A 24,762-nucleotide genomic window follows, 5' to 3' on the forward strand; every position below is an offset into this window, starting at 1 on the left:
ACAACGATGGCAATCGATGCACATCGCGCCTTCTTTCCGTACGCTCTGCTATGCGGCGACAATATTGTATTTCGGTCGCGCGCGAATTCAAACAAAGGACATTGAGCAAGCCACGAGCCAACGGTATTTCAAAGCAGCTGCTTGAAATTTATCAGTCGGACAAGCCGCTATTATCCGGGCAACATGCAGCTAAAAACTCGAGGTCCCGAACGAAAGCTGAAAAACGGTCTGGCTAATCCGGTAATTACTTAGCAGCATGTCCGCCCGAGCGCGGCAAGAGTCCTCGAAAAATTTAATTTCGTGTCAGCCGAGCGCAGTGCCAGCGCCGAACAGGAGAGGGGATCCGAGCAAAAAAACCAGCAGCGCCAGCAAATCGCACGGAGCGTAGAGCGTTCTCGGCTGGCGCACACGCGACGCCGAGCTGCGTGGCGCTGCTGCCGCCTCGCAGTCCGAATAACAAATTGATTTTAATTAACGCAAAACTTGGCCCGCCGGCGGTGGCAGCAACGCAGTTTGCATTTAATACCCGACAGCAGATCGATTGATTCGCGCCTCAATTCGCTGGAAATTTGATGGTCTATACGCCGCGAAGCGCGGCCGTGAGATGTCCGGGCCGCCGGCTTGCAGTCGCCGAGTTACCGACCGCGCTGACACATGCACCTGTTAATTACGCCTGCGACTAACGAACCCGCGCAAGAATACTGCGCGAACACGAGATTCAGTCAAGTTTTACGCCTCGGTTTTCCCGTTCGGGCCTCGCTGGGCGTTGCTGCTGCGTATGGTTGTCGCCCGGGCTACGACCGCGTCTTCGATCGCGGGGAAAAAACTCTCCTGCAGCCAAGAAAGAGAGGGAACAAGCTCTTCGAGCCCGACGGCAGCACGCTTAAGCAGATTAGCCGCATGAGTCATCCCTGTGCGGCGACAAGCGCAGCCCGCTCGAGAGCGTAAGCGTCGAGGACCGGCGGCTTGCTTCGACTGAGACTCTCCGAGGCAACGAGTGGCAAGAATGGTTTGCATCGGTAAACCTTGGCAAACTCTTCGGTAAACAACTAGTCGCCAGCTTGCCACCTTCTTAATGCAGCCTCTCGAACTGTCTCCTCGCTTTCGACAATATCAATTTGCTTTCTTTTCGTCATCACGACCACTACCATCGTCATCGTCATCCATACAATCACAGATCCATAATATCACCAACGAAACCGGCCAGCCAACCGAAGCTTTCTATTCTTTCAATTTTATTCATTCGATTCATTCATTGTCCTTTAACAGTTCTCTTTTCCGGGCAAATGATTACGCTCCCACTTGATTTCTCAAACTTCATTTGTATACCTCTCTCTTGCTCAAGCATAACTACCATTCGGAAGAATATAACCAGTTTGGAAATGTGCAGAGTCCTGGCTAACGAGAAAACTTTCCTTCGTAGGTTTCAAGTTTTTTTCCTTACTTTACCAATCGGAGTTTTAGTTTCAATTAAATATAGTTTTACTTTGAACACTAGGCAAATAAGCATGTGTGCGTTAAAAATCACCTTTCATCGTCATCAAACACAATGGCAACGTATAGTCATAACTACAAGTAGTTGCTTGACCTGATATATAATTACGTAAATCCAGTTAAATACTCATCTTATAAGCTATTGAATTGCATAGCTACATTACGTAGTTAATTGCATGTAACTTTGATTTTTTGAGTTTTTATATGCAATAGAATATTTGATTTCATCTCGCGAAGAATTATATGCACGAATTAATATTCTCATTTTTCGCACGTTGTCATGGGTCCGTCGAATGAGAGCATCAGGGGATTAATTAATTAAATATGATAAAGTGGTTGAATACGAATGGTTCAGAGAAAAAGTGGAAAGATCGAATAAAAGTTTGTACAGCTATTTTCAATCGATTTGAGCACATCTTAAATAATCCAATAGCATCCAATGCCACGTAAGAAGCAGTCAAAGCTTAAACATGTTCGTGTGAATTTGAAAAATCTGAACGATGCCTATGATAACCGTTAACTGATTGTTTCAGCAAACTGAAATAGCTCGAAAGCTTCTTTGTTGGTATTAGTCTAAAATTATTTTTCACTTGCCGACGCATTTAAGTGTTGTAGTGTAAGCAAGTAGATTGGTTCACAAATTACGGGAAAGTATCTGGCATTGCATGCCAACAGCGACCGAAGAGCTTCTCTGGTTTAATCCAGGTGAAGCGTTAGAGCGCGGGGAGTAAGTTAGAGAGGCGCGACAAGTTAGCTGCATGCGGGCCGCGTTCGTGCGGCATTCGCGAATAGAAAATAGAATTTTGCTCGCACGAGCTCTTCCGGCCGAGTGCCAGCTTTTCCCAATTATAGCGGGCAATTCGGCCAACTGCGCGCGATAGCTCAACCATTGCTACTCGGTCTAATTGCTCGACTGCGGCTCGAAAAACCGAGAAGTGGCTATGAAAAATGATCGACCGGAAAAGAGCTGGCTTTCCCGCCCAATCACTTGGCGAACCTGATCCACTTGATTAACTGACGTCTAATCGAGGATGCTCTGCGTTGCTTCTGTTTCTCATGAGTGCTTTCTCTCGGAAACCAAGGAAACTTGCTATTTCGCCGGGTGATCGTTGTTAAATCAACACTAATTTCGATGGCGACTTATCCAGAAATGCTCGACTAGTTAATAGTAAACAAATTAAAGTCAAGCTTATTCATCACCTCAGCGAAATTCATGCGCTATCTAGTAAGGAGTGTAGTACTTCTTTTGAAAAATCTGGGGTAGATCTTAAGATATTGAACTTGATAAACAATAACATGGTAGAGGCATGGTATGTAAGCTAATCAGACGGTCGACGGGATCGAGTATCTTAAGCTTTATTCCAAATTTTTTAGATCCGAGAGTGTTTCTAAATTTGTTCTAAGATGAGGATTCTACGGCCCTTTTCGGAATATTATCGTACAGATGATTAACCAACTTATTATAGCCATTAAAACAATTGAATTATTATTAGTTGACCAGACTAATTATCTGTTAATTTTTGGGCAAGCCACTATCGAAAATCGTGTTAACCTGCTGAAAACGCATAAAATGAACTTGGGTGAAGTGCGTGACTCCCTTCGGTCACGAAACCCCTATTGACTTCTAGACTAGGAGTCGGCGCGAGCCGATTAGAAGCTATGAGAATGCTATGGCACGCAGCTAGCGCCTTGGCAAAAGTGGCTTGCCTCCTTTAGCAGTCGATTAACAGATGTATCGAGCCTGGCGCAGCTGCGAGCAACGCCACTCCGCTCGGCACTCTCAAGTACTCCTCCTGACTCGTCTGTCCTCCTGCTCCCTCTCCAACGCCGCCAACTCCTCTTTCCGCGAGACAAGTTTGTATCGAAATGTTACGTCGTAATTCCTTATGAGATGCTTGGGCTGCTTGAGCCCGAGCCGAAGATGCCCTTGGCTCCGCCGCTGCCTGGCCACTGGCATCCGGCCAGCTATAGCCTCAGACCGGAGCCACCCGCGTTTACCGCCGTCTTAACCTGATTAAGTCATGTTTATTGTTGAACCACCGTTGCCCAATCCACTTCACCCCCCCCCCCCGCCTCCCCCAACCTCTCCCTGCGCCTCTGCCCCATAAACCTCAACCCAGCTTCCTCCTTAATTTTCTTTCTATCTACTCTTCAGCCAGCTTCTTTTATTCTCAATGGAAATTCTGCTTCTATAATCAGTGCTCACTTCTTGCAAACAGCTTCATCGCTGTTATAGCTCATTACTATTTGCTCGTTCGTACTGCATTCTGCAGTATTACACTACGACGGAAATTTTAAAAAATCATCTAGTGATAGATAGGCTCTTTGATTTGCTATTGAGCCTTCGGCTACATAAAATTTTAACTTTGAAAAAACAATTGTTGCAATTATTTTTGACCACTTACCCTGTGCTTATAAATTCAACGTCTTTGCTCGATACTTTCATGGATTTGGTTTTCGTTACAATATTATTTTTTACTAAATGTCAATTTGTGCCCACGATGCAATATGGAGTACGGATACATGAGCCAAGTTACTACATTACGATATATCGTCGGGCACTTTCATCTATTACTTATTGACACTTTTAGCGCTCGCTATTTCAATATAAAAATATTAAAAATTAACAATAAATAATAATAATGAATAATCATACATCTATAGATCATTTCTGACATCATATAAACGCTGTGAATAACAAAAACCGCAACGCGATAAATAATTTAAGGGAAAGACTTTGATTAAGAGAAGAGCTCTTATGGATTAACACCAGGTTATTGATTTTTGATAATCCTATGTAACGTTTAGAATAGTCGGAAAAATGCAAATCTTAGTAAAAGGCCGAAGATATATTCTCAATGGAATTATTTGAAATCTGCATGCAATGACTTTAGTGAGATCGAAGTTGCTTTTATAAACTGTACCGCGTTTCATTTATCTATTAAGATTGAAAATCCATATTGTTTTTGCAAAGAATTGTTAAAGTTCATTGCGAACGATCGAATGCATGAAACGAAAACCAACAACAAAAGTACTTTAGACTTCCTTTGAATGATGTTTTCATTATTCTCGACGCATAACATCTGCAATTTTCGCAATCATGCCAGGTGCTTTCTTTGTCTCTGCAAGGGTTGTTTATTTTGCTTTCATTGGCATTTTATTGGACGTGACATTGAAGTGTTCCTGCATTTCAATCAATCTTGTGTGTGTGCATGTGTGTGTTTGTAGTCATTTTCAGTGGTGATAAAATAAAAAGAAAAATAAAAATGAATAACTTGAATAGCGATATGCGGCAAATTGATTAATGCTCGAGTGCATTGAAGCGTGGAACATTGATCCATTAATTTATTTACTTATTTATTTATTTATCTATTTATTTATTTATTTATTTACGATAATTGTAGAGATAGTCTATTATTGATTGCAGCTGTGAATGCTCGAGCAATAAAAGATTCAGTGGATTATTGATTACACTCGATGTTTTTAGTAGGTGGTCGTAATTGGCAGTCGCAGAAATGCTAAAAAGATCGATGAACGCACGCGCAGATGAAGTTGAAAACAAGTGAAAACAGGCGATGCCGCGCGTTCGTGGAAGTATTTGATAAATTGATTGAAGTAGATGGGATGTGTTAATGAAGCCTTGGCATGTTTATCGCTTAGTAATTTATCATTGCGAGGGTGAATTCAAATGCGATAGAGTAAATTTTGGCCCGGTTGCGCGCACGAGAGCGGCGTGCTTACGGAATTTATAATGCGATTACATTAACAACCGGCGTGCTCGGCGTAAAATAATAATTAATGCTAGAGCATGTTTACGCATAATCAAAACATCCGCAGGTCGACGGATCTCGTTATTAAAGCTCCATCTTAATTGCGAGCCATGCCGTTGGCAGGGGTGTCCTGCAACGAACGGCGAAGCTGCAAAGTCGTTGATTCAAAGATCGACGCTCACGGCAAGTGGGATTGGATTCGGCGCGTCCAATAACGTTCGCGGACACGCGAGCCGAGGCCGATCCGGCGACAGGGCGCGATCGCTGCGGCAACGCGCTCGAGGCCTTGCTGCTGCGCTCCGCGTCGGCGGAAGAATTAAAAGCCTGAGCGTGGCAGCTTGACGTTTGCCCGCGATTTATAATGCAGACCGCAGTCAGCGCTGCGTGTCCTGTCGGCCGAGTCCTCTGCAGCTGTACCGCGTCCACTTGCGAGCCGGCCCCACCGCCGCCGCCGCCACCGCCGCCGCCGCCGCCGCCGTGCGCTGTGACCCCCTCGGAACAGCCACTGCACAGAGCCAGCGAACCGCGCTGACTCGCAATTAGCGTATCCGCGCGGGCTGCAATCGCCCGTCCTCTGTTATCAGCCACACTGCCGCGTGCGAAGTGACGTCGGCCGCACGAGTCCGCGGTGTCGCAAAAATCATTGCGGACGCACCCCGCGATCGTTCTCCCATTTTTCCGTCCATCGGCTGCTCGGCTGCTCGGCTGCACGGTTGAGTTTGACCACGACGTCGCCGATCGCTGCACAGCTCTCTAGCAGCATCAACCTAGACGCGCCAAGCATCTGCAGCTACCTATTGGATTAACATGGATTGGGAAAAATAGTTAGATGGAACTTTTATTAGCGCGCGGAAGAAAGTTTATCTTGCGAGCGCCTAAATGCCATTTGCTCTGCGGTATTTGGAAGTGGCGAGGCTGCAAATTGTCCTGCTCTATTTTTACTTTGCCGGGAACTCAATTTTATCAGTTTTATCAGGCAGCGAGTGCGCATCAGAGCTTGCACTGGGGCTGATAGTGCGGAGAGCGGACACGCGTATATTTGTGTGGTCCGGCAATTAAGCTGCAGCACGTCCTGCTTACGGGGACACAAGTGGCGAGAGCGAGAAAGCGGGAGAGAAAATTCCAAGTGGAATTCCATGTTGCATTAACGTTTCGTAATGCAAGCTCTGCGCGGGAGGCGTGTCCCAATGGAAAAAGCGGTGGGAGGCAAAAATTAGAGCGGGATACTGCAGGCTGCAGGCGGCTCGAGCGACAGAGTGTTTCAGGCTATTTTCGCGATGCAGTGTACTCTCTTCTTAATTGGTCACTCGTGCTGCGGCATTCAGCGCCTGGCATTATGCCCCCTCCCCCCCCCCCCCCCCCCCTGTCCCGCACACTCGCTTCGCTCGCCACGCAGCATTGCGAACAATGCGACCGCTCGCTCCTCCTCTCCTCCTCATCTCCGTTGCCCTTTTTCTTTTTGTTTTCCGTGTATTCTTCCTCTTGTTCTTCTCTTACACTACGACATCGGCTGTTCGCGCGCTCACGCTAATGTCCGACTAGCTGCGCACACGCGCCGCTTTGAAATATTCAGTGCCCGCGAGTTTAAGTTTTTGCCTGCGCATCGGTAAATCACGCATGATTCCGTAGCACGCGCCTATGTCACATACATGTCGAGCTTGTTGAAAGAAACCGCTGCTCGATTTATCGTCTGCGCCTTCGTATTCCAGTGACCAAACAGCCGGCTAATGGATTGATATTGAACGTTTGCACTCGTCAACGAATGCCGGGCAAAGACTGCTTCGGAGTGCAGTCCAAGGCGCTGGAACTGTTGGCCAAAGGGCCAAGCCGCAGGCCAAACATAGTTTTGAAGTGGACACAGGGAGGCATGTCGTAACCAAAGTGCATCCGGCACTCGCTCCTTGCCGCTCAGCCGAAACTCCTGTCCGTGCGGGTCGCCTGACGGCCTAGCCGCAGCCGCGAAAATCAACACCTTAAGCCAACCCCCTCGCGCGCGCTCTCTCTCTCTCTCTCTCTCTCTCTCTCTCTCTCTCTCTGGCCGTGCCATGGCGCGCTAATCAGCTTGGCATTTGGCGTGCTCCCTGGTTGCTCGAGCTTTCAATGTCGTCAACAAAATCAACACCCCTCCCCCCCTCCTCCCTGAACGATAAACGCACGCAAGGCAATAACACGACGTCGTATGCCGACGTAGCCATCATTTCAAGAGAAGGACGGAATTGTGCAATTCCTTCGACAATATACTGACAGTTTAATCAGCAAACATAATATTCATAATTAAAATAGCAAGCGACGTGCCGTCATCGATCCATCGTACTCATCGATGTTCGGATAACTGTTCAAATTGCAGGTTTGATATTGAATCATTAAGAATGCCTATCCTCTCACTAGTTGAATGTCATTCAATTAATGAAACGCTGTTATTTTGGCGTATAAACGATGACATGTGCGAGGTGAGGCGACTTTCATTAACTGTTCACTGTCGATTCTTGTAAATTCAGAAATAAAAGAGATCCGGGAAAAGCCACGCGTTTGCCGGCTGCATTTTGTATGTGACATTCGTAAAAATTGTTCCGAAAATCTAGCCTCTCGTCACAATGATTTTATTTGTATGATCCTCTCGTACGAGTAGAGTACGTAGGAAACGAGCGAGCTAGATCGAGAAAAAGATCGTGCGAATTGAAGGGAAAGGGCGCAACTATGGCGTATAATATTTTAGATTTCTAAGCGTTCTTCGCCTCTTCTGCAGAGGTGCTTTATTTGCGCTGGGTCAGCATCCTCGAGGTAATGACACCAAGATTCCTGCCCCATTTCACGCATAATCGGTGACCAGTCCCAAAACCATAAAACACAGCGTTAGGCCGCTCTACACGTCACATTGGCGGCAATAAATATGCATGGGAGTTACTTTTCTCGCTCTCGCTCTCTCTTTCTCTCCTTTTCTTACCTTCTACTGTTTTTCTTTGTGACCCGTAACTCTTTTGCTAGCTAAATCTGTCTTTTTTCCTCCTTCTTCGCCGCCAATGACTTACTTCCCTTATACATCGACTTTTATTTGCGCATTAAAAATAAGATGTTGGCCGATTTTCACTATAATCTCCTTTATTTCAAAATATAGCCTATTAAAATCTCATTTCATATCGTCCATTACTTTGTAACCTCCGTTTTTCATTTCGCCTCTTTTATTCACTTCAACCAGATTAACTTACGTTAATCTCTTTCCGGCTTTTCTAGTGCCTTCTAGATATGCAACTTCACAACGTCCTATTCGACTTTCGAATGATTAGTATTGTAATCAAGTAAAACGGAAGATTGGTCGTAGATATGTATGTTAAGAAGAAAAACAAGAATATTGATTGTTTAAAACTATCGAAGTATATGTTGACTGTCTCGGTAAAAATCACCTATTGCCTCAATAACTATCTGTTGAAGCTGGGTCTGATATGAATATTATTTACATGCATGAAACTACAATCCGTCAACATGAAGTAAACAATTAACGAGGGAGCGTGTCCCCCCATGTCTGCTCGCCGCACTCGTCAACGTGACTACGGCCGGACACTTATACCATAAACATGAAAATCTATGTTAGTTTACCATATTAATCTGTCACATAATAATTAGCAGCGCCGATGTTGTCCGTCCTCGAGCGCACACTTTAGCAGTTTCCATCTGGATGGGCACTCGCTTGTTCTTTACCCATTTCCGACGAACTTTCCGCTTTTTCTCCGTATCCTCTTGCACTTCGCATTTAAGGTCGTGCCGTTGACAACTCACCGGGAATGAAGGAAATGAAGGAACGGCTATCGTCAACGTTCTTCTTGATAAAGCGTAGTTAATTAAGCGATACATTGCTCGTAGAAGAAAGCTCCCGTTCTCAGAAGAAATCAAACCTTCTAATTTTTATTACTACAGTGGCGACATTTATTCATTTATTATACTTATCTAGCAAATCACACGTTTTATTATACCATTAATTACATACTTAACAAAATGTATTTATGATACTTGCCTTCTTTACTGAATTAAGTACATGAATTTTACTTATTGTTTTGAAATTTCTTATGTAATTTTCCATTTAATTACGTTTTCCATCTGTATGCACTGCCAACAATTTTTATTCCGTATGGCCCAAGTCGCTGTCAAGCCTCGTTTGGTTTGCACCTATAGAGGGCGCAATAATTTAAGAAATAGCAAAGTAGCCCGACGGTGATGATAATTACGCTGTTTATTATATCATCGTACAGATATGCGCATTATGAAGGTTTTCTGTAATGGTCTTATTACTTTACCTTCTCTATTATCATTTTAGTATTCAGGTAATAGTTTTAATTCGTAGTAGTTACTCAATTCGATAAAGTGATTTTATGAGCGATTAAAAGGCACGAATTTCTTATGATTACAGATACGACGAGCTTGCAAGATCTAAAAATGACAGTGCCGGCCAGAGTACGCGTTGGAGACTCGGCTTTACTTATTTGCAGTTATGATTTACAAAATAATCAGTTATACGCAATCAAATGGTATCTGGATGATGGCGAATTTTATAGCTATACGCCTAAAAATAATCCCCCTCATAAGAGCTTCAATCATCGTAGTATCAAAGTCAACGTAAGTTTATTGACTATTTTGTTACATTATACGATGCAATATTGTCCTACTATCATTAGAAATCTTGCATTACAAATTGAAAACTGGAATCGTAACCACGTTTTCTAAAATTATAGTTTTGCGATTTACAGACTGCCTGACAACCACAACTAGCAATATGTAAAGTTACGGCATCGAGAAACGGTGTTCAACAAAATTGCCTGCGTGAAGCTTAATGATTTCGTCATACTACCCTAAAAAATTAAGAAAATTGTTTCATTTTTCACCGAGATAAAGTACATTTTTCATTCAATTTCTATTGAAAGTACACCACTTTTTCTCGCATCTTTCCTCCCATTGCTTGGACTGCAAGCGACAGCAGAGAACGAAAATACAGTCTCGCGATTGTCGGTGAATTTGTTGAAGCTTTTCAAAGTAGCAAAAAGTTAGTTTTTATTAACAAACTTCAAATTTTTCTCAATTCTTTGGATATCTAGCTCAGTCTTCTCGTTTCTTAATGTCAATAATTAAACGAGTAATGATTTGTCTAATTATTGACATGAAGAAATGAGGCAATTGGTGATTTTTTATTTTACAAATTTCGAGAAAAATATAGCTTAACGATAGTCATAACTAGAAGTCCAAAGTCAACTTACAGCAGAAGATATTTTATCTGTTTATAACGTGATTCGCAACATAAACTTTATGGCTATTTTTAAGCTGTTTAGATGAATATTGCAGTCAGTATACATATACATACTGATGTCAGTATACATTTAATAAACTACATATCTTATGAAGAAATTAAATCCCAGCTGTCATCTGTACGGCTTTTCCAACGTTCACAAATTAATAAATGAAACTACATGATTTTAATAAATGTAGACACACTAATTAATATCTTTTTTAATTTCGAAAATAATTTTTCTGCATTAAAAGGCGCAATTCCTATTATACTGCTAATTAATACCATGCAAACAGCACGGATAAATAAATAAGAAGTTTTAAGGTTTCTTTTTGTAGTACCTCGATTAATATATACTTGATTTTGACGTGTCTAGAATCGTTTTGTAGATATTTTTGTTGCTAAAAAGCTTTATGAATAATTTTATTCTACACGTAGATTCCACTATTCAAATAAAAAAAAAACTAATTAAAATTTTTTTACTGTTATTGTAATAATTGTTTATCAACGTGAACTTGGTTTTTATTTGAGACCACTTATCTTGATTGAGTACCGTTTTCCCCATCTTCACATCTATAGTGACTTTGTTAATATGACGGTGGAAGTACGACTTATATTCAATAGGAGTAAGGTAGCTATAAACGATGGCTCCGCAAGTAGAGTTCATTTGTTAAAAGTCTTATGTTACAAGGTTTCTTGAGCCCGGATACAAGTAGCTTAACGCCAAACAAGGGGGAAATATGTAAGGGAGCGAGAGAGAGAGAGAGAGAGAGAGAGAGAGAGAGAGAGAAGCTTGATGGTAAGAAAATATTTGATCGTTAGCCCGTAGGCGTAAAGAAATTTATTGAAATCGTTCATCACTGAGGCTCAAAGAATATTGAGTTTCGTAATAACTCTCAGCCTTGAGTGTGGTTTGAAACTTATTAATACCTTTTTCTCTGCTGGAGAACAGAACATTCGACAAAAGAAAATTATTTCGTTGTCATAGAAGTTTGTTGAGTAGAGCCGCTAAAACTTACAAATAAATCAGGACTTTAACTGATGTCAGGTTGTTGACGAGCTCATTGCCAGAAGTTTTAGCATGCCTTCAGGTTGCTTACGACTTTTCAACAACTCAAAATTCACAAGTACTTGCTGTTCCAATGGAATTTCTTCATTATAATAAATTAAATATTCTAGAAAAGTTTAATAAGAAAAAAAAGTCGAAATCATTTAGGCACCTCCTTCGATGTGCGCATACATGTTAACCTGGACATTATTATTTTATTATAAAAGTGGATAAGTAGTGTGAGCAGAGGGAGTATGAGCGTGCTTACTAAGGGGTAGGGTAAAAAGATAAGTTGAGATAATAGTAATTGCTAAGCAAGCACCAGAAACAGGTGGAACGAATGGCCGCGGGTGAGAATGTGTAAAGAGTGAAATAAGGGTGAGCGCATGTGAGTAACTGGTTGGGAGCGTGCTGGAGCTACAAGGAGGGGGACTATCTGCTGTGTCTGTGGGATTATACTTTTTGCACTTTTCATAGCAGTGCAGCTGCTGTATCACATCGATGACTGAGGACCGACACATGAGGCGAACGTGATGCCTGTCCTCCACCGAAAGCTTACGAGTACGTTGGGACAAAGATCGATACGGCTGATTTACGGCCTCGTTCTTTTACTTAATTTCCCGACTCTTGCCAGTTTATTTGGCAAACGGCTTTACTATAATGAGATTTTCTCGACCCCTTTGGCTTTAACACATGATTTCATTCAACTGTCGACAACTTACTTATTCTCCGCTCTTTTTCATTTGCTACTCTCATTCTACTTGCTTACCTACTAGTTCGAATCATGTCATGTCTTTCTTTTTATTTGACTTGTCCGGAAAGCTTAAATACAAAGCCAGATTTTACGAGATTCAATTAGTCATATTTAAATATAAACCAATTAATGACGAAGTCACTTATAAAATCGCAGCTGCTTATTTAAGGAAGAAGAGGTATAAAATTGTTTAAGGCTCCATGTATAAAATACAGTTGCGTAAGCAACTCCATTAACTTGACATTCGGTCATGTCCTACTTGCCGCCTCCAGTGTTTTGTCTTGATATTTGGTCTGGTTTAATAACTGGAAAACACGCCTATTTTTTTATTTTTCTTTTGCCACAGATGTTTTTGAAAATTATTGAGATGCGCGTATGGAATGTCGAGTTTTGAGGTTACATTTGATTGGAGAGAGAAAAATCGAGTTAAATTATAAGATATATACATTATCTTAATTTGCTATTTGTTTTCGCGAGTCAGAGTCAAAAGTTGGTAGCATGCGTGCGTGTACATTGGGATCTAAACACCGCAGTTCTATTATTCCAGACCGCGTCTGTTCCACGCTGGCCCCGAATATGCGAGGTACTCAACCGTGCTTCGCTTATACTGTACGCTGCTGCTGCCTGTATCTGCGCGTACTGTGGCCTAGCAATACATTCTAGATCAGAAATGCACCGCAGTCCTCCAGAAATACTTTTCAGTCGACCACTGACTAATTTTTACAGCTAGCGGTTTTATTTAATGATTCTGGCAAAAGATACGTATAACTGGCAACCCCTAGAATGCTGGCACTGGTTCAGCATCCAAAGGAATCACGTCCGAGCCGACTTATCCCAGCCGCTGGCGCGTGCCATTTGTTTTCGCTGTACACTTCCATATCCTTTATTTTCTCCGCAGTGCTACTTGTTCCAGTGTCTCCGTGAGTGACACCGTAACAGGTAGCCACGGCAATCTCTATCGTCGGAAGAGCAGAAAGAGAAAAAAACGAAGAAAAGTAATGACAACAAGTGAATAAAATAAAACCTTCGGTATAGCGGGCTTTAGTGCACCTAGTGCAATAGTAAGATGTAAACTTTTCTCTGTCGCTCCTTCCTTCCGACATTCCGTTCGGCATTCTCTTTATCGCGATCTTCATGTTCGCGGAAATGCGCGTACGACCTTCCTTCAAAGCTTGCGCCGTCGCCTAGTCTAATGCTAGATCGAGCAGTGAGCTCGTTGGAAAGTACGCCATTACATCGATATTTCGTTTCAGTTCCGGAAGGTGGGTGCCTCGCTCTACTCGTATGCGCAGCTGTTAGACGCTCGGAGTAGCTGCCGACAAAAGCAAAATTGGCCTACGACGTGAAGCAAGCACATCTCTCTCTTTCTCTCTCTCCCTCTCTCGTGCAAACCTTATCATCATTTGGATCAGTTGGAAATCGAGCTGTTCTTGCAATGGCCCAGGAGAATCAAATTATTTCTACCCACCCTTCGCCTTTCAAAATAGGTCAAATTGGCATTCCGATAGGTTGCAGGTGCCTATAGGGATTACTTTCAAATCGCTTTTTTATTGCAATTAATTAGTGGAAAAAAATTATAATTTCGATTGTGGCTATGAAACATAAATTTCAAACTTGTTATAACGCTCGACCGTTAATGTTTAAAATCAGTACTTTGTAGTTTAAATTAATTAAAATTATAATTTCATACAATGGAGGAATCCGGGGCAACACGGGTACACCTTACGGAAGAATTGAAAAAAAAGAACTAAATGACAGAAAACATTATATTATTACATATGGAATGTGAAGTGGGTATAATACCAATACATCTGTGCAGCTTGTCTTGTCCGACACAATAAAATCCCTTTTTATATTATAAATAATGTAAAAAAAGAAATAATCACAATTTGAAATAACCGAGTGTTAAAGTAATTAATATGATCCTATATTATTTTTAAAGTGTCTACTAAACCGAAGAAATAATATACCTTCATGCATAAAATCGTAAGCCGGACATCCAAAGTAAACAAAAATCGTTTAGAGTCGATGTTATAGCCACGAGCACTACATCCGTGATAAAATTCTTATCATTATAATATAAAGAATATACTTATACATTGTAGTAATATTCATTTAATAATAACAAATACCAAAATAATAGGCTTTGTCCGTATTGTTTGGAGTATCCAACTTGCCCAGGATTGTCTTAATGCTTGCAATAAAAACAATCGATTTCAAAACAATTTCTAAGCTAATTACTTCGATGTCAATTTTACTTTTTTTGAACGGTGTGTAAATGAGAGGGAGGCTTTCAATTAGCGTACAAAGATATTTATTCGCAAACATAAATATTCAAAATTTATAACCGAGCTCATCGCATACAGGGCGTTTATAAAACAATTTAGATACACTTTCAAAATAATTTCAATACTAAATCATGCCAATTGAAAAATGAATCACTCCGTAACTATTAGTGTGCAGATTATTTTAATAGGGCTCAGGGTTATTATTTCTTAAGAGACATTTCCTCTCATATTTGGATACAAATATTATTCAGTTTAATATCAAAAGAGAGTAAAACTAATATTTAAGAACGAAACAAATAAGTCGATTGATACAGGAAAGCTTATATGTTATTGATCTCTTAGATATTCCTCTTTTAAAAAAGAGAACCTGACAAAATGAAACCAGTTTATTCCTGATCTGATTGGCTGAAAGATAGTTACGTTACCAGTTGTTATGAAATAGTATTTATATGTTATATACGGTCATGTAAAGTTACTACAGATTTTAGTAGATGATTAAATATTTGAAAAATTCATCGGTATAGTTGGCATGGATTTAATATAAATTGATTGATTTAATCATACTTATCTCGAAAGAAAAACTGATGGATAATTCAATAGAGAGATTAATTAAATTTTACTTTATACAAAAGTTTAGCTACGGATAATCAAAGACAATAAAAGATACAAATCGATAGATTATCACGATGAAAATTGTGCAATGATATTGACGTACGTGAAAGAGTGAAAAAATAGTTGAAAATCCACTTATTACAATCATGAACGGCTACTAACGTATATGTTATTTATACCATAAAAAATTATAATGGTTTTAGAACTTGTTGTATTACACTTTTTAACTTGTTTTTCAAACTTTTGAACGTTAATTTTTCAACACATTACATCCGATAATAAAAACTTAAAACTTTATTAATAATATTTTTTAATCACGAGTATGTATGAAACTCCATATTTATTAACTAATAAATAATTTGGTTAGCTATATCTCATATAAAATCAAAGGAATATTTACTGTATATTAATTTTTTGAATTTTTCCATTTTGACAATAAAAGCTTTTATCTATATTCGTAGATTAAAATGACGATGAAAGACAAAAAAAAAATGATCGCGCAAAGCGCGCTAAACATCACTAGTACATTAAAGGAATATTGAGTATAAGACGTATCAAGGATCATGGTAGTAACCTGCGGCATGAATTCCGGAAGAGTATTTACATACGAGACTATATTCAAAACAGCTTCATATTGATTATGCGTTTTTAAAAAATAATTAGAAATAATAGATATTTCCAGAGCTTTGTTCTGCACCATAAAATTTTTCAAAATAAAAAAATTATAAGTACCGATGTAAAAAATATAAAGTTTCAAGAATTTAATATATATTTAAGTGTTCATGAAATATAGTCATAGCATTTACAAATATTTACATCATTGAGGCCTGCAATGGCTCGGTTGGCAGGGTGACGGACTCGCACCCGGTAGGCCCGGGTTCAATTCCTAGTCCTACTGATTGATACAAGCACCACTGAAAAAAGTTTCATGTGCTTTGTTCTCAAAGAACAAAGCACATGAAGCTCCGTCGCTGATTAGTACTGATAAAGCATAAATAGAGCTACGTTAAATAAAAAATATTTACATCAGCTGAACCAAGTTACAATCACTGACACTCATAGTTAATATTCGCTTAATTTTTATTGAGGCAATTGACAACAGACAATATGAGCAACAGCAAAAAGTGGTAGTAGGGAAGATGCTTGCGACACTGATCAATATATTTGCATCATATACTATAGTATAGAAAATTTGTCAGAAAGTGTGATGTTTAAACAATCTCTAGTTAATTAATCGATTTATCGAAAAGTGTACCCGAACTAAACAGTAAAATATCGTAGGTGGCGTTAGAATGTCTTTTTTTTAATTTAGCTATCCACCCGCGTAAAAATAGAAACTAATGGCACTGCATCTCGCATATATTGGAAAAAAGTTCTGCCAATATATCAGATATATATTGACTATTGCCATTGGGAGACCTTTAACAATTGCGCGCTCGAGGTCGATGAGTAATACATTGTTAATGGTTACTAAATTTTTTTTTCCAGGGCCATCCCCAATATTTTTCCAATGGTTATTAAAAATATTTTTTCAGGGCTATCACCAAGGTATTACCAATAATTACACTTTTTTTTCAAGGGCTATCCTCAAAATGTTTCCAATGGTCACTAAAATATTTTCTCAAGAGTTTCACCAATACATTTTTATTAGTTATTAAATTATTTCTTAGTTATTAAATTATTTCCGAAACTATCCTTAGTATTTTTCCAATAGTTATTATTTTTCCCCAGGGCTATTACCATGGTATACCCAAATGTTACAAAATTTTTATTGGAGCAATACTAAGCCAATGTATTGGAAAAAAAATATTGATTATGTTTCCTATCTCATGTACAACTGCAAACTGATTTAATCAATTCGACGAAGCTCGATATCGCAAACTTTTTTTATATGGTGGTGCTCTGACTGTCGCATACTATTGAAATATAATTCTCATAAACAAATAAAACAACTTCAATTAAATGAACGTTAATAAACTTTATTTATCGAATAATATGTGATATAAGATAAGAATACACGGTAAGTCGTAATAGGCGTAGAATACAGCTAAAAAGAGTGATTATAATCTTCACAGTTTGGAATAGCGCAGAGATTCAATCATGTTATTCACTGTTGTTCTAAAATCTCACGGACTGAGTCCGTCTGGGCACTTTTTATTCACGTAGTCTGGAAACAATAAAAAAAATAAATATATTAATATTATAATACGTTTGTTTAAAGAAATGCACAGTATTTAATTTTAAGCTTACACTCGACACATCTGACTATATCCTCTGGGATTCCTTCTCTGTTGCCATTCCCCCTAGCGCACATGTCTTTCAGATTATTACGGCCAACCAGGATTTGTAGAAGTCTGCGTGCCATTTCTCTCAGCTTCTTCCATCTGCACATTAGAGTAAGGTCTGAAGATTTGATCCAGACATCAGGAAAGTTGTCCGAAATGAGGACTTTTCCAGGTCGGTATCTTCGACATTTTTTTAATTCCTCTTCTTCTTCGTCCTCGTAGGCCTAATAAAAAACAATATTCATTATTATTTAATGCAATTCATCAAAATAGTAATAGTAAGCTTTTGCAGAGGCTCGGTTCGGCTGATCCGTTCGAGCTTTTCGAGCTATTACGAAAGCCTATGAAAATAAGTAACATTATAATTACTATGATCCCTTATCTCATCGACATTTCTGTGCTGGACGTGATTTCTTGCACCTCTTATCCGTCAAAGCAATTATTAAAAATTAAATAAAAACAGAAAATTCAAATGTAATATTTATCGATGAAGAACAAGAAATACACCTACTCGAATTCTGGCAACTTAATTTCTTTCTTGTTCGTTTCTTTGGTTTGCTAGCTCTTTTCCTCTTCCTTATGCATCCTCTCTTTCTCTATTCTCCGCAAGCTCCCTCTCTCTCAGCTCTCTTTCTTCAGTCTCCGCACGTTCCCTCTCTCTCAGCTCTCTTTCTTCAGACTCCGCACTCTCCCTCTTTCTCAGCTTTCTTTCTTTAGCCTCCGCACGCTCCCTCTTTCTCAGCTCTCTTTCTTCAGCCTTCGCACGCTCTCTCTCGCTCTCAGCTTTCTTTTCTATTTCTCTTTTTCCTTATCCTGGTAAGTACTTGGAGACGTATCGATTGGCTCTGCACCCTGAAAATTTAAAGGCCATTCATTATTTTTTATTATTATTATTCATCGGACCTAATAGATTCAATATTTTTATATAATGTTTATATATTTTTTTACTTTCTGGCCGGAACCTGGTACATTCCACGCAAAGTTACTATCTCGGCGTTTCTGTTTCCTGTGCCGTTTAACCACTTCACTTTTTCTATCACTATATCAAACTGTACTACCTAAAAATGTACTGGCTGTAGGAAAAAAATTTTTTCTAGCAGAATATAATTTACCTTATTTTTTTATCAGACTTGGAATCAAATTCAAACTCCTCCGAGCTTTCGGAATCTTTAACATTAGTCTTTGATTTAAGCAAATGTTGATTTTTTATTGTATTTTTAGTTCTTTTAAGCTTCTCTTTTTGTTTCAGGAAGACTTTCTCTAAAAGGGCTATTTTCTTATCAGTATTATTTTTCTTCGTCAAAACCTCGCTCTCCGTGGTCACAGATAGCAAACTCAAATAATTCGTGTCGTCTACACTTGTAAATTTTATATTTATTGAATGTTATTATTTAAACGATGATAGTGTGGAGACCTGTGGAACGACATTGATTGCCGCGAAAAGGTTGCATGGAAACAGTAGCTGTTTACTCTAAGATATTATGTTTATGTTTGTTGTGTGGGCAATTTTAAAAAATTACAAGTCAACTTAATATAATAAAGTACACTACATTGTAAGAGAACAATAAAATAATTCTTCTTTATAAATATCTCTATATTTGTTTATTTAAAGTTAATGTGCATTTGCAAGGTACCACAGTAAGAAAAATTAAAAAAAAATAACGAAAGATTAGAAATAGGAGCATAAAAGTAATCAATTTTAATGTGACTATCTAAACTTTTTAAACATTGAAAGAAATTGATAATATACAGCTCTTCTTGACGATTTTTGCTGCGTATAGTTCCCCGTGATCATAGCGTGCAATCGTCGAAAGGCCCTCGGGTTTGTCAGTTTCCAATTGATCCGTTTTAATTATGTTTATAGTTTTATAGCCGAGCCATAATAATGAAGAAAATATTTTACTCAGTTTCAAAAGTTCGGTTAAAAAAATTTGCACACTTAAATATTTTTCACTTTTAAAGGTTGGGCAGAAAAATTTTTTGCGTGCTGAATGATTTTTCAACTGGCTCTATCTGACATTAGTCGACTTAAGAAAAAAACAAATCAGTAGTTCAAGTCTGTCGATTTTTGAGTAACCTGCATGTAGTACGTGAAATGTTGTTTATTTTTTAAGAAAGTTTTTATTTTTAACAAATCATTGGTAGCCAATTTATAAATAAAAAATGAAAGAACATAATCCAAATCGTTTTAAAGACTATTCTCAATTGATGCAGTATCGATTAGAAAAATTTTTGAAAGACGATTTTGGCGCTACAGAAAGTGATAGAACTTTTAGTAATGGAAGTACGTTGACTCATAATGTAAGTAAATAAATGATATTAAAAAAATATATACTTATTAGTTGAACTGGCGGACCACTGGGTTGTCAGTCACGCATGTTATCCTCTGAACTATCGAACTTTTCAAATCGATTTAAACATTTTTTCTGTGATGCCTGTCTCTGAAAATTTTTATTTTCCTTCAGTTCAATGATTGCTCTAACGATCACGTTGTAAGATGCGATTTCAATGAGTACTTTGATTGCACTGACATGGAAGTAGATGAGGCTGCTAAGACAACTGTGCATCCTAAATTTAATTATGGTACAGTTACAGACATGTTTTTCATAAGTTAATATTAACACTCAAATTAGACATTTGTGTATATCGTAATATTGTTTGAAACGTTTTAGACTTACAAATTTGTACAAGTTCGCCATCACGTGTGCCAAAAATGGAGTGCGTGTAACCGCGAGCTTAGCTTATCGAGATGCGCGTATGAAAAAGAGGGAGAGAGCGTTTCGGAGGTACTCGCGAGTCGCGGATGTTACCTTGAGTGGCTCGCTAATTGTCGTAGCGGTTACTTCGGTACCCTCGGATACAATAGTGTTCGGCACGTTTGGCGTGCGACGATTCGGCTGCAAGCTCATCTGGAGCTTCACGATGGCCCCATGGGAGTTCGCGCGCGCTACTCCGATGTAGCGTCTGGCGCTGGTTATTCATTGACGTATGGTGTCGGCTGTCGCGGGAACGAAACGCAAAACTTTGCGAAAGTCACCCGTGACAAGGTTATGACGAAATCTATGCACAGATACCTAATTCATGGGGCTTAGAATTGAAAAAATGTTTGTTAATGCTAGGGCTACCGGATCTTTTTTTCCATGTTTAGTAAGTATTATAGAGTGCAAAAATACTCGTGAGCATGGGAAAAGTGACATTTTTTCTTCGTCACTTTTTAGTAAAAAAAAAACAAATTTCTTTTTATACTTGAAGTATTTAATCGCTTCTAGTGCTTTCGGTAAGGGTCCGAATAAATAATTTTACAATTGTGATAATGTAGCAGAAACAAATTATTTCTTAGTAGTCCCTATGATTCCGTAACTAGAAAATTATTATTATCGTGAGAATTTTTATAACAATCTTAACAAAAATAATCGTTTTGCAGTAGATAGCGAATACAAAGATATTTACGATGGGAATATATACAAGGAACTTTGTCAGGAAAATCAAATTTTATCTAATAAAAATAACATTTCTTTTATGTGGTATACCGATGGTATAAAAATATTCAACTTTTCAAAATACAGTATTTAGGGTTTCTTTTTGATAATTTTGCAATTATTTTACAAAATAAAATACATTGAAAATGTTTTATTAGTTACCTTGTGATGTTTTGAATGTTTTAAAAAATTCATAGAAAAGCTTCCAGATCTATACGATTCCATTTTTTTATCATGTAATGTTCACTCTTTACGACACTTACCTATAATGGTCCGTCGGTTCGGGCCGCTTTTTATGATTTCGTATTTTCCTCTTGAAAACTTGAATGAAAAGTTGAAGGCTATAATTCGAGGAAGCAATTTTCCTCATTTGCAAATAATTTCTAATTTAAACATGCATATGGTAGTATATACTTATAAAAATAAATGGCTCAAAGACAATGAAAAAGCTTATAAGCTTTGCGGAACAATAGTATCACCTTCGAGGAAACACAAAATGTTTTAAAATTGGAAATAGCCTTTTTATTGTTGGTCACTTGAAGAAAAATAATTCCGAATACATAGATCAGATAATTTAAATAAATGATTGGATTAAAAAAATATATTTATATTTTTAAAATTATGTAAGGATGATATTTTTATACTTCTAAGGTTATCCAAAATAACAAGAAAATTGATTCTTTTTATACGATATACAACTCAAATAATGTACAGAAATTCGGCGTCATTCAAAATTTTGTACGCGTTACTAATAGTAATTATAAAAAATTATGTTTCTGTGCTGGAAAACATTATGTTATCTTTAAAAAAATTAAAATTGTAAATCCGTTTTCAGTTAAGATATCGAATGAAACTCATTCACTGTGCAAAAATTCATGAATGCATTAAAACTCGTATCAACCTTACAACACTGTCGAAATAGAAAATTTAAGAAACGTTTGTTACCACATAAAAATTGAAAATACCGACATTAACTATATAATAGAACCGGCCAACAACATTGAAAAGGAGTAGATTTAATTTCAACGGAATTTTGTTGCTCCCAAGTAGTATATATTCAGTTATGAATGTTAGAATCTTTTTGACGATAATGTTGATAAAAGATTGTAATAAAATTTCTATTTGAAAGGATTCGTTGTTTCATTCTACGAAAAAATAATGATGTAATATTGATAAGATATTGGTCAAATATTAGCATCGTACAATATTTGATTTGTTTTGCAAGTATATTGGAAATTTATGAATAAATATATAAGATAAGAAACAGCCAATATTTTTCCAATCCATAGGCTTAGTATTGCCGCAATAAAAATTTTGTATCTATTGAGAATACCTTGGTAATAGTCCTGCGGAAAAATAATAACTATTAGGAAAATATTAGTAATAGTTTCGAAAGAAATAATTTAATATCTATTGGAAATGTATTTGTGAAACTTTTGGGACAGTATTTTAGTGACCATTGGAAACATGTTAGGGATAGCCTTTGAAAAAAAAAGTGTAACTATTGGTGATATCTTGGTTATAGCCCTGAAAAAATATTTTAGTAATCATTGGAAAAATATTCGGATGGCCCTGGAAAAAAAATTTAGTAACCATTGGTAATGTATTGCTCATCGACCTCGAGCGCGCAATTGCTAATGGTCTCCTAATTGAACCGCCAATATAGATTCGATATATTGGCAGAACTTTTTTCTAATATATGCGAGATGCATTGCCAATAGTTTCTATTTTTACGTTGGCAATAATTCGTTCCAATGTGTACAAGTACTTAATGAATTACTTAACACTAGAAAGTAAAAAACTACTGTAGTCATTGATTGGGTGCTATCAATGGAAGATAAAAAGACACAGTATCACAGTAAATGGTAATGATATTACAATAGTTGTTAATGGTATCTTAGTGGTTGTCAATGGTACCGTAAAGATTGGTACGGAAATTACGGTGATTTAGTTTTAGAAGTATTGATATTAGAGTAATCATGGAAATCATGAAACAACTGTAGAGATTAAGTTGGGAAATACTTTAGTAACTATTATTTTTAAATAAATACATTATATTGGTTACTATTACTAAAAATATATTCTACATTGTTTTTTCGTAATCTTTTAGAAAGTAATAATTTGTATCTAAAAGTTTTATAAATGTTTCAATCAATTGCCTAGTTTCTAGAATTTCATACCATTCCTTAATATTTGTAATTACTATAATCGCATTAAGCAAAAGGGGGATTATGGTGGAGTTAGAGAAGAAGAGATCATAAAAATATCGTAAAAATCCCCTTATCCCTATATAAAAGAGAGCCAGCTCTTAGAGCGCCGCCATATTGGTAAGCATTGAATATCTTTGGTCGAGAGAGCGTAAGCGTGATGTTATTGGTGGAGAGTCGAATACGGCGAAGAATTCGAATGTGTAGAAGCAGGAGAGTATGATCGAGTGAAGACTGCAAGAATAGCCTCCGGATTTTTTTTTCAAGGGAAAAATTGTTGTTAGCCAAAAAGAGAAAACCGCGTTAATTGTAATGAATAATGTGATACACGGTCCTTGTGAAGATTGGTGTATTATTAATGGAAAATGATTGAAAAAATACCCTAAATAATTTCAAGAAGTAGATAATCATCATAAAGTGCCTTATGCTTCAGTGTTATTTTTGAAGCTTAATTATTGTCATATTAACGTAGAAGCTTGTTCAAGTATGAAATCTGTTAAATATTTACATAAATATCTTTACAAAGGACATGATACAACGTCTGTAATTGTAACTAATTTAAATGACCTTATTATTGATCATGATTAAATTATTCAATATTAAAATGCAGAATCCATTTGGTGGGTTGGGTTATATTTCGACCAATGTACGATGAAAGTCATGTTATTCATTTACTTATGCATTTTCCAAATTTTCAAAACATATCAATTCGCACAGAACCTACCGATATTGACGAGATAAATAATGCAATTGATTTGCAAATATTAATGTCGATGGATTATTTTGATTTGAATATGCTAGATCCTAATGCGCATCAATATTATTACTCTGAAATTCCAGAAAAAATATGTTTTTTCAAATTTTTATCAAGTTTTTTCAAGTTGATGGACAAAAAGTAAGAAAGTAGGTTAAAAGAAAAATCGATATTCTATGTATTAGACGTATGTATACAGTTAATCCAAGTTAATTTGAATTATTTCATTTAAGAATTTCATTGCTTTGAGAAAACGTGCTACAAGCTTTAAAAATTTAAGAACAATGAACGGAAAATTACATGAATCTTTCTCTTCAGCTTGTTTAGCATATGCTTTTATTGAAAGTAACAATGAGTGGACAAATGCAATGAGAGAAGCTGATGTATTTATGATGTCAAAACAACTTCGATGCTTATTTGTATGAATTTTAATTCATTGTAATCATCTTGAACCAATGAAACTTTGGACAGATTTTAAGGATGCGATGTTTGAAGATTACATGCGTCAATTTAATACACATAAAACTCATACCAAAACACTTACAGATATACGAACTTTAATTGAAATTGAAGGTAAAAGTCTTGATGAATTTCCGCAATTCCTAAATTGATTGCAAGAAGTCGACGAAATTTTACCGAATTATGAAATTCCAGAAATTCATTTGACTGTTGGTCGTGAACAATATCTGAAATTGAACGAAAAACAAAAAGAAATAGCAGACACAATTTCAATGCTGTTTTAAATAATAATTGTGATGAAAATTCAGAACAGAGTAACTGTTTCTTTATATATGGTCCT

The 24,762-nt window shown here is 37.6% G+C and overlaps 1 protein-coding gene across 1 annotated transcript in view; it reads left to right on the plus strand.

Moving 5' to 3' along the window:
• LOC131675361 (uncharacterized) overlaps positions 1-24,762 on the plus strand; it is a 116,735-nt gene that overhangs the window by 25,209 nt on the left and 66,764 nt on the right. The window contains exon 2 of the mRNA XM_058954319.1: positions 9,667-9,872. Coding sequence (XP_058810302.1) covers positions 9,667-9,872 — 206 coding nt within the window. The remainder of the gene's footprint in view (positions 1-9,666; positions 9,873-24,762) is intronic.

This window comes from Phymastichus coffea, unplaced genomic scaffold, assembly GCF_024137745.1.
Source record: "Phymastichus coffea isolate CEN01 unplaced genomic scaffold, Cenicafe_Pcof_1.1 PCOF00020, whole genome shotgun sequence".
NCBI classification, from domain to species: Eukaryota; Metazoa; Arthropoda; class Insecta; order Hymenoptera; family Eulophidae; genus Phymastichus; species Phymastichus coffea.